The sequence below is a fragment of the Pelophylax lessonae genome, assembly GCF_965119305.1.
Source record: "Pelophylax lessonae genome assembly, chromosome: 8".
NCBI classification, from domain to species: Eukaryota; Metazoa; Chordata; class Amphibia; order Anura; family Ranidae; genus Pelophylax; species Pelophylax lessonae.
In genome coordinates, this window is record NC_138775.1 from 73,818,592 (window position 1) to 73,830,321 (window position 11,730).

The following is an 11,730-nucleotide window of genomic DNA, read 5'->3' on the forward strand; positions in this document are numbered from 1 at the left end:
ATTAGTTTTATATATTTATGGTTGAAGCCTGAAATGTGGCAAAAGGTTGCAAAGTTCAAGGGGGCCGAATACTTTCGCAAGGCACTGTAGATATGTAAAGGAAAGCAGGAGCAGCATTTTAAAATAAGGTGAACTACCACCCCCTTCCCCTGATCCCCGCTGTACTTACCTTTGAGGTTGCCAAGCTGTCTGCACCCCTTCAGCTGCATCAGCAGTCCAGGGAAGCGTTTCTGGAACAGAATTTACTGTGATGGCTCTGGCCAATCAGAGCGGATCTGGTCAGTCCAGGAAGCTCTGCATTAAAGAGGTTGTAAACTCGTTCAGAAATTTTTTTTTTTTTTTACAACCTGCAAGAGAAAGACATAATGAGCTAGTATGCATCGCATACTAGCTCATTATGAAATACTTACCTTAGAACGAGCCCCCGCCGTGCCGCTCTCTTACCTGTATGATGGGCGACATGTTCAGTCGCCCGTCTTCCGGGATCGCGGCATCCGGCCATCTGATTGGCCGGAGCCGCGGTGACGTCACTCCCGCGCACGCGCGCGGGAGCCGACGGTCACGGCACGGGGCTCTGAAGGAACGGCACGATCAGCCGTTCCTTCAGAGCGCATGCGCCAGTGACGTCACTGGCTGCATTAAAGGTAAATATCTCCTAAACCGTACATGTTTAGGAGATATTTACAGTACCTATAGGTAAGCCTTATCATAGGCTTACCTATAGGTACAACTTCCTGAGGAGGGTTTACTTCCTCTTTAAGAAGAGGGAGAAGAGCTGGGATTTCAGATCCCCAGACTTCTGGAGCTGCCGCAGGGGTGCTGACAGCTTGCCAACCCTGGTGGTAGGTACAGCGGGGACCAGGGGGGTAGTAAGGGTGTCTGCTGTTAGTTCACCTTGACATTTTCTCTGTAGAGATGAGCTAACACTTTAAGTGATATTTGTTTTTAAAGCTTTTTTTTTTTTTTCAGGAGAAAACTATCATTTTATTAAGTTCAGACAACTCATCCATCTTAGTGAATTGATCTAAATCTATGAATCCAGACAACCAGTTTTCACAATTTTTATCATCATCTACTAATCAGGCAAAGTGTATTTGCAAAGGCAGAGAAGTTTAAGTTATTCTAAGCTCCCTAAACTCTTACCTGACTCCTTTCACTGCTCCACCACTGTCCCAGCTGCAGCACCGCTCTTCTTACTTCCTAATCTCACAGGGACAGACACTTAGAGCTGCAGGAACCATAGGCTTCTGCTGCTGTCAGTCACCCAGGGGACGGAGGAGCGGACAGCACCAGCGGTGGACTAAAAAAGAGGAGGTAAGAGGCCGCTCTCTGCAATATCATTGCACAGAGCAGGTAAATAGACCATCTTTTTTATTTTGATTAAAAAAAAGCTATAGTCTCCCATAGTGTATTGATTTGCTAGATTTAGTAGCAAAGGAAGAGCAACATATACAATGTATAGATAAAAAAATCCCCGATGTGTAAGCAATGTCATATAGTACAAAAATGAATGAAACAGCAAATCTCTTCATATCCTTGTTCAGACATGTTACTTATATACACATATTCTGGGCTGAATTCAAGTATTTCTAGAATGCAAGTTATGTGGTCGGAGTAGCTGAGAGTAAATCTCATTGTCTAAAGATAAATGTATGAAGGTGGATATAATTGAGAACCGTTCCAGGTCTTCTTATATCAGGACCAGGAAAATCACAACTTTCATGCTGTAAGAAAAAAATAGAGCGGGTGATGTCAATCAGAATGCACAATGTGGTATAATGTGTCTGCAGACACTAATTGGGAATGCTGTAGCCAGTCATTCACAATGACATGCTTATCTGTGCAGCATTTTTATGTATTATCAAGGGAGCCTGTCAATTAACGATTCTTGTAAGTGCAGAGTACACCATTTATTCACACAAAGTTGTTCAGCTTCAAAGCAGAAGTATTTTTTATTTTTTTTTTGGGGGGGGGGGGGTTGTGATTACAATACTCTGGTGGACAGTTCAATATTGGCAGTTATTTCAACATGCTTTTTCCATAGCTTTTCCATAGCCCTACAATATATACAAATTATGGCCAAAGACGCAAATGATTGACTTTAGGTGTTTTCAGTGAAAGATAAAGGTCGGTCATGCTTACAAACACATTTTCGACAATTGTCTGCCAACCTTGCAGTTTAGAGAAGGCCCTTTCCTGTTCAGCATAACTGTGCCCTTTTGTACAAAGTCAGCTTCATATAGACATTGGAAGGAATTCAATAAAGCTGCTGCACCACTTTTCTGGCGTTAATCCGTCTTCTTAACCACTTAAGCCCCGCAAGATTTTACCCCCTTCCTGACCAGGGCCTATTTTGCGATTCGGCACTGCGTGACTTTAACGGACAATTGCGTGGTCGTGCGACGCTGTACCCAAATTAAACTGACGTCTTTTTTTCCCACAAACAGAGCTTTCTTTTGGTGGTTTGTTGTATGGGCGCTTCCATGGAATACAGCAGGCTTTAGGTGAGAACTGCACTTCGGCAGCACTGGAGAGGAGAAGCTGCTCTGAAAGTGATAAAGATAAAAAGACAAGGCGTCTCTAAGTGCAGTAGGCTCTGAGTATTTATTAGGTTAAAAGTATAAAAGCACTCACATCTGGTAAATGTGACATGGGCATAGCAAAGATCTGTCTGGAGTCTTCCTATCCGCTGTGCTGAGTGGTTGCAATGAGGACATCCGATGATCCGCTTCCTGTAGATGCGTCCTTTCGTCTGTGTCTGAGCCTGGTCGGCATGAGATTTCCTGAAGGCAGGGTGTGGACGCAGCGGCTGGTGTCCAAATGTGAGTGCTTTTATACTTTTAACCTAATAAATACTCAGAGCCTACTGCACTTAGAGGCGCCTTGTCTTTTTATCTTTATTTCTTTTGGTGGTATTTGATCACCTGTGCGATTTTTTGATAATGCGCTATAAACTAAAAAAGAGCGTCAATTTTGCAAAAATAACAATATTTTTCACATTTTTTTATATGAAATTCCCCCCAAAAAAATGTAAAAATCAAAATTTTTTAACATTTTAGGCCAATTTTTTTTTTTACCATATGTTTGGTAAAAAAAAAAATCGCAAAAAGCGTATTTTGATTGGTTTGCGCAAAAGTTATTGCGTTTACTAACAAAGGGAAAGATTTTTTTCATTTTTGTTGTTTTTTTTTTTAACGCGTAATGGCGGCGATCTGCAATTTTTTTTGCGGGACTGCGACATTGGGGCGGACAGATCGGACCCTTGACTGACATTTTTGACACTTTTGGGGTTACCAGTGACATTACTACAGTAATCAGTGCTATACATATGCGCTGTTACTGTAAAAATGACACTGGCAGTAAAGGAGTTAACTTTTTTTGTGAGGGACGAGTTAAGTGTGTCCCTAGGGGCTTGTTTCTAACTGTGATTGGCTGTGGCTTGATGTGTAAGAACAGTGATCAATGGTCCTACATAGCAGAACCGTATGATCACCATTCTTACAAAAGGGAGACTGACAGGCGGCTTTGTTTACATTAGCCGCCTGCCTTTCTCCCAGTGTAAGGGGCGATCGCGAGTGCCCGGCGGACATCGGGTCCGCCGGGCACACGAGCGGGAGCGCGCCTCCGGCGGCGGTCGCCTCCTGGTCGCCCCAAAGAAGCTCCGGACCCTTTTTCTAGGTCGGAGCGACTTGTGTCGCTCCTATTAGAACGGGTCCGCAGCTTCCCTATGGGAGGCGACCTGCGGCGACCTGTGAGGCGACCAGGTTGCCTCACAGGTCGCCCTAGTGTGAACCGAGGCTAAGGCAACAGCTTCTAACACATGGATACATGGGAATCTGGAACAGTGATTGACAGAGAATCAACTGACACACAATGCAGTTTTAATATCACAAAGAGAAAAAGGAGATGAAAATATTTTAAATCATTTAATACAATGATCAGTTAAATGCATCACAGTGATAATAATGTATTTTACTGGCTTGAGTTGAATTTTCAGATTATTTTGAGCTGTTTCCATTGCTTCTTCTATTTTAAATACCATAGTTTAGGCCAGAAAGGTTACAATTTTAGAATAATTCACGTTATTTTTTATAGTGGAAGCAATGAGTACAGTGTATGCCAAGCTGTTGGCTTCTGAACAGACCACCCACACAACAAACCTGGCATTAGACTGTCATAAAATGCTGGATGAATTTCCCAGACTTTGAATGGTTTTGCCATCAAGATCCAGGTCTACAAGAAAATGCAGATGAGTGTATATTCACAGGAGAAACTTTTATTCACATATGAGTAGTACTGTCTGCCTTCACAATGAGAACCCGAGGAGTCTCAGTGTACAAAGGCCCAGTATTCCTTTACATTTACAACGTATCTCACCATACATAATGCATTGAGGATATACCTCTAATTTAACTTCAAGCTCAATAGGAAATAACTTTGTAAAATATTGTTCCTGGGAGTATCCAAAGCCCTTAAGCCTAGTACACATGGGCTGAATGTCAGACGACATCGGCCAGTTAAAAAAAAACGGGCAAGATTTAGGCCGTGTGTATGGCAGCCGGTCTGACAGAAGCTGGCCATGCTGGAAAACCAGCAGCCTCTTTTCTTTTTTGGCACTCGTGTTTTTATGTTGTTTTCTTAGTCCGATACACAGACAAGGCAATTTTCCATTTTTCCTTTAGAGTCAGTTCAGACCATTGCGTTGCGGTGATGTGCTTAGAGAAAAAGTAGTACAGCACACCAGGTTGCAGCGAAAACGACCACTTCCCAACACTGCTGTGTGAATAGAATGCAATGAAATGTCATTTGAGTAAAGTTCTATGAAAAAAAGTAAACAGTGGGGTTGATTTTCTAAGACTGGAGAGTGCAAAATCTGGTGCAGTTCTGCATAGAAACTAATCAGTTTCTAGGTTTTTTTGTTTTGTCAAAGCTTAATCGAACAAGCTAAAGTTAGAAGTTGATTGGCAACTAGTCACGGCTGCACCAGATTTTGCACTCTCTGGTCTTAGTAAATCAACCCCAATGTGTCTAGATGTGTATGCGTTTTTAGCACTGTGTTCTCCCAGCGCACGTTAGCCAAAGTGCGTTTAGCGTGGTTGCTGGTGTGTATGAATCCTTACTCGTTCTATTGATCCATACCATTTGCCCCTCTTCTACTGCATCTTACATTTTCCCCCACCAGTCATCAGATCCCCAGTCATCCAGGGGGCAGCTCTGAGACAGAAAAGCCCAGCCTCTACCAAGATGGCATCGTCCTTTAGAGACATAGTGGAGGACAAGGCATGGTAAGTCACTAATGAGGAAAGATCGCTGCAGGTAACACTGGTGACTGGTCACTTGCCCTCTGGGTGCCTCTTTTGGGCACAACACAGCGTTCAGGTAATCTTTAAAATGTATTGAGGCTTAGAGGTCTCTGTGATGAGTATTCTATGGAACTTTATCGGTTATGTTACAACCCTCGTTGTAGGTGATTTCTAACACAATGAATCTTTGTTTTGCAGGTTAAGAAAGGTTCCAAGGAAGGCCCTGTGGTTTTTAGCACTCTGAAACCGATCTTTCAGCACATCTTGGCGAATATCAGAAAGTAGATGTGACAAGACTTGGGCGGCCCTAGAGCTCACAGACCTGGCCTTGCAATGATGAAATGTGTTTAAATTCTGTGAGGCTCGTCATGTGCGTTTCCTGTGAGGTTTGTGTTTAAGTGTTGGCTACACAAAGGGCTTCAAATACAAAGAATGTAGAAACCTCGAGGTGACTTGATATTCAGCGAACTCTTTTGTAATTATTACTCGTCTCTAAAAAGCCTTGTTCACTGTGTTTTACAACATTCTTTATATGTTTCCAAAGTCTGGTTTAATATTTGTAGTTAATATTTGTGGATGTTCCTGTTTAATTTATTACACTCTGACTTGGGCATACTGCTGCCAGTTAGCAGACCCTGTCCAGCTAATGCACTGTGAACTGTTTATTGTATTCAGTATGAAGGATTCTCAGCGAAGGAGGACTGGTCGAGCCTTGACAGACCAGCTGTAGAATTCTGACAGCCATATGTTTATAATGTTTTGCGGTACAATAATTTATATAGGGGCGTTACAAAAGAAAACATTTCAGGTAGGGATGTTTTTAAAGACAAAAAACTTTTTTTCATAGGCCTTACATTCTTAACAGTTTCTGTTTTACAGCATATAAAATGGAGGAAGGAAAAAGTGAGTTTTTTTGCCCATACCAACATTGTTGCCAGTATTGCTTGGAAAAATTAGGACACTTTCCTGCAGTGGGAAAATTGGGCACGGTGCTTCAAAGTTGTATAGTGCCTCCTGCTTGGACTGTCCTGCAGAAGAAGGGATACTTATTAAAGAGTTATCTAAACCTGAAAATCAAACATGTAATGTATTGCAGCTTATCAGTCATTCAACGTGATGGCTGCATTCAATTTCATTTTTCAAGCTATTAACATTTTAAGAAAGTATAGAAAATATCTATTAATCTTGGCAGAAATGTAGAGTGCTTGTCACTTCCTATGAGATATAAAGAAAGAGCAAACATCTACACTCACCGTTCACTTTATTAGGTACACCTTGCTAGTGCCGGGTTGGTCCCCCCCTTGCCTTCAGAACTGCCTTAATTCTTCGTGGCATAGATTCAACAAGGTGTTGTAAACATTCCTTTAGAGATTTTGGTCCATAATGACATGATAGCATCACGCAGTTCCTGCAGATTTTTCGACTGCTCATCCATGATGTTAATTTCCCGTTCCACCACATCCCAAAGGTGCTCTATTGGATTTAAATCTGGTGACTGTGGAGGCCATTGGAGTACAGTGAACTCATTGTCATGTTCAAGAAACCAGTTTGAGATGATTTGAGCTTTGGGACATGGTGCATTATCCTGCTGGAAGGAGCCAGCAGAAGATGGGTATACTGTAGTAATAGCGGGATGGACATGGTCAGCAACAATACTCAGGTAGGCTGTGGCGATTAAACAATGCTAAATTGGTGGAGGCCCAAAGTGTGCCAAGAAAATATCCCCCGCACCAATACAGCACCAGCCTGAACTGTTGATACAAGGCTGGGTGGATCCATGCTTTCATGTTGTTTACGCCAAATTCTGACCCTACCATCTGAATGTCGCAGCTGAAATCCATACTCATCAGACAAGGCAACGTTTTTCTAATCTTGCGTCCAATTTCTGTGCGAATTGTAGCCTCAGTTTCCTGTTCTTAGCTGACAGGAGCGGCACCCAGTGTGGTCTTCTGCTGTTGTAGCACATGTGCTTCAAGGTTCGATGTTTTGTGCTTTCAGAGATGGTATTCTGCATACCTTGATTGTAACAAGTAGTATTTGAGTTACTGTTGCCTTTCTATCATCTCAAACCAGTCTGCCCATTCTCCTCTGACCTCTGACATCAACAAGGCATTTTCGTCTGCACAACTGCCTCTCACTGGATACTTTATCTTTTTCTGACCATTCTCTATAAACCCTAGAGATGGTTGTGCGTGAAAATCCAAGTAGATCAGCAGTTTTTGAAATACTCATACCAGCTTGTCTGGCACTAACAACCATGCCACGTTCACTGTCACTTAAATCCCCTTTCTTCCCTATTCTGATGCTCAGTTTGAATTTCAGAAAGTTGTTTTCACCACATCTAGATGCCTAAATGCAGTTGCTGCCATGTGATTGGCTGATTATCAATTTGTGTTACCAAGCAGTTGAACAGGTTTACCTAATAAAGTGGCCAGTGAGTGTATACCTTTTGTGTTTAAATCACTAGTCTCATCAGCCCACCATGTAATTGAGATGAACAAAGACAAACATATAAAGGCCAACCATGACTCCCTCCATAAATATAATGGAGAAAGGTGTGTAACTACCCAGAGGCAAGAGATGTGTTATTTGCAGGATCACCAGGTAAAAATAAATTGGAAAGAAAGAGAAAACAAATGCAGCAACCACATCTAAGGCCTTGTTCACACTGGGTCCCGTGCAGGGTTGTGCATCACGCAGCCAGCAATCCCATTGTTGCCTATTGGGAAGCTGCTGCATGAACACAACTGCTGTGTCCCAATATGACATCCGTGTCGGTGTAGGTGCGTGTCCCTGAACTCATCCTGGGTGCGTTCGGGGCCATGTACTTACACAGATGTCATTTTGTGAGCAACAGCTGTGTTCATACAGCCATTGTATCTCAATAGAAAACAATGGGACTGCTGGCACAGGGATGCACGTAACACCTGTGCATACCCATGTCAACAAAACACGACCCTGCATGGGAGATAGATGTAATCGCCCTGTGTGAATGGGGACTAAGGACTGGTAAGCTTTAATACAGTGTATGAAATGTTTTTTCTTATATGGTTTATACAGTCAGGGGCTGATTGATGTAAACATCTGCTCTTACACTGCTCAAAAAAATTAAAGGAACGTTTTGAAAACACATCAGATCTTAATGGGGAAAAATATCATGCTGGATATCTATACTAATATGGACTGGGTAATGTGTTGGGAATGGAAGGATGACACATGGTTTGATGAAAATGATCAACCTACAGAGGGCTGAATTCAAAGACACCCCCGAAAATCAAATTGAAAAAGTGGTGCAGCAGGTTAGTCCATTTTGTGGAAATGTTATTGCAGCAACTCAAAATGGTACTCAGTAGTTTGTATGGCCCCCACATGCTTGTATGCATGCCTGACAATGTCAGAGCATGCTCCTAATTTAGATGACGGATGGTGTCCTGGGGTATTTCCTCCCAGATCTGGATCAGGGCATCACTGAGCTCCTGAACAGACTGAGGTGCAACCTGGTGCCGTTGGATGGAGCATAATGTCCCAGAGGTGTTCTATTGGATTTAGGTCAGGCGAGTGTGGGGTCCATTCAATAGTATCAATTCCTTGATCTTCCAGGAACTGGCTGCATACTCTCGCCACATGAGGCCGGGCTTTGTCATGCACCAGGAGGAACACAGGACCCACTGCACCAGTGTAGGGTATGAAAATGGTTCTAATGATTTCCTCCCTATACCTAATGGCAGTCAGGTGCCATTGTCTAGCCTGTAGAGGTCTGTGCGTCCTTCCATGGATATGACTCCCCAGACCATCACTGATCCACCACCAAACCAGTCCTGCTGAATGATGTTACAGGCTGCATAATGTTCTCCACGACTTCTCCAGACTCTTTCACGTCTGTCACATGTGCTCAGGGTGAACTTGCTCTTATCTGTGAAAAAGCACATGGCACCAGTGGCGGACCTGACAATTCTTGTGTTCATTTGCCAATGCCAATCGAGCTCCAAGGTGCCGGGCAGTGAGCAAAGGGCACCCTAGAGGATATCGGGCCCTCAGGCCACCCTCATGAAGTCTGTTTCTGATTGTTTGTTCAGAGACATTCACATCAGTGGCCTGTTGGAGGTCATATTGTAGGGCTCTGGCAGTGCTCATCCTTTTCCTCCTTGCAAAAGCAGCAAATACTAATCCTGCTGATGGGTTAAGGACCTTCTACGGCTCTGTCCAGCTCTCCTAGAGTAACTGCCTGTCTCCTGGAATCTCCTGCATACTCTTGAGACTGTGCTGGGATACACAGCAAAACCTTCTGGCAATGGCACGTATTGATGTGCCATCCTGGAGGAGTTGGACTGCCTGTGAAACCTCTATAGGGTCCAGGTATCGCCTCATGCTAACAGTAGTGACGCTGACCCCAGCTAAATGCAAAACTAGTAAAAAACAGTCAGAAAGCATTAATAGAGAAAAACAATTGTCAGGGGTCTCCATCTGTAAATCCATTCCTGTTTTGGAGGTTGTCTCATTGTTGCCCATCTAGCGCACCTGTTGTTAATTTCATTATCACCAAAGCAACTGAAACTGATTAACAACCCCTTCTGCTACTTAACTGGCCAGAAATATATACCAGGAGTTTAATTGGCTTGATTCTATACTCTGATTAAAAAGTATTCCTTTATTTTTTTTGAGCAGTTTAGAAACATTTCTTGTCCAGTTTTCGGTCGTCGTTTCTTCTGTCCAGGATTGAAATAAGGATTGTATTTAGTTTATATGGGCAACACTTTTTCTTATGTCACATATTGCATTCATCAGAGCCTCTGCATTTGTCTCCTATTAACTCCCCCCTTCTTTTTCTGACCTGCCCTTGCACTAAAGTGAGGAACTACTGTCTGATTTGTTGTGGGGAATAACAAATGTAATTACAAGGGATTGTCAAAATAATTATGTTTAATTTTGCTTCATTGTACTTTTTTGCCACTAAATTGTAATCCAGATTATAAAAGTTTGGAAATAATGTGCTACAATGTCAAAGTGAAAGGAAAAAGCCTTCCTGTTGGTCAAGATTCCCCTGTAAATCCAGCTGCATACATCTTGGATCGAATGCTTATTTTGACAGAAATCTTGAACCAAACATAATCTCTGCTTTTCATTATTTTACCATGTGCTCAATTTAAATTATTAGCTTTGTGACAGGTTATTTTAAGTGTTTGTGCCTTGCAAGCAAGCATAGTTTTTTTTTTTTTGGTTTCAAAATGTAAAACCTGTTTCTGTTCAAAGACGGGAATCTGGAATTCCCCCCTACGTTTGTCTGTGTTGAAGATGGTATAATGAAGAACAGTATTTTCCATTTGGCTGACTTCCTCTTTGAAGATCCCATGGAAAAATACTATAAAGTGTCACTTTTGCAGCATGCTTCAGCCCAGAAGGTAGCTAACAGAACAATGGACTTAACACCAAATTTCACAATATAAAATATGTCATTTTCTGTGCTGGCGTGAAAACATGCATGGCTCTGTGACTGGAAGCTATTCCACTTGCATAGTTTTCATTTTAAGTGTAGCAGCTTTTTAAATAAGCAATAAACCCCTTGCTTTTAAGATTTGTGAACTAGAGATTTTATCTTCTGGTATTTGTAGTAAGGATCGACCGATTATCAGCAAAGCCGATATATCGGGGGCCGATATGCACTTTCCCCGATGTATCGGAATCAGCCCCTGAGGTTACCGATATTGCCGATATATCGGGAAAGTGCTTTTACCAGAGTGATGCCTGCAGCTACAGGCAACACCCCGGATACCGGCGTCCATAGCCGACGGTCAGCTGTCTTGTAATGACAACTGATGCGGCTGAGAAGCCGCTCGGCTGTCATTACAAGGAGCTGGAGGGGACGCTCCCCCCCCCCCCCCGCCGCCTTTCGCGGTTCGCCCGGGTCACCCATCCCACCGGGAGACCCGGGCATCCTACCTGCACGGCGGCCAAAGAGAAGACCCGATCAAAGCAGCATTCGGCTCTGTTAGGGTCTCCATGTAAAAACCCGGAAGTGATGTCATGACATCACTTTCGGTTACAGCATTCAAAACAGCCAAACTTGGCGTCTTGAATGCTTTTAAGTGCAGAGGAGGGATTGGGGGTCTTTTAGCCCCCCCAGATCCCTCCACAAGGAGTACCTGTCAAAAAAAAAAAATACATATTTTTTTAATGTACAAAAAGTTTGGCCAACACCAATATGCGATGACCAAAATATCGGTATCGGTATTGGCAATAAAAAAAACGATATCGGTCGATCACTAATATGTAGGATACTCCAGTTAAAGTGTACCTTTCTTCTATATGCTATTGAGATTGCCGTCTTCACTAAGGCGTAATTTACACTTGCGGTTGGGGGCCTCTCCTTAAAGTGTTATTAAACCCATAACAGTAAAATCAGTGTGTATATGAAGTAAAGTATGCTTGG

The 11,730-nt window shown here is 42.8% G+C and overlaps 1 protein-coding gene across 3 annotated transcripts in view; it reads left to right on the forward strand.

Moving 5' to 3' along the window:
- The window catches only part of PTPDC1 (protein tyrosine phosphatase domain containing 1), a gene marked incomplete at its 5' end in the record, with an annotated part of 164,202 nt that extends 158,073 nt beyond the window's left edge, over positions 1-6,129 (forward strand). For all 3 annotated transcript variants that reach the window (XM_082266075.1, XM_082266074.1, XM_082266073.1), the window contains one exon: positions 5,502-6,129. In XM_082266075.1, coding sequence (XP_082122201.1) covers positions 5,502-5,588 — 87 coding nt within the window. In that variant the 3' untranslated portion in view covers positions 5,589-6,129. The remainder of the gene's footprint in view (positions 1-5,501) is intronic.
- Positions 6,130-11,730: the final 5,601 nt, after the last annotated feature.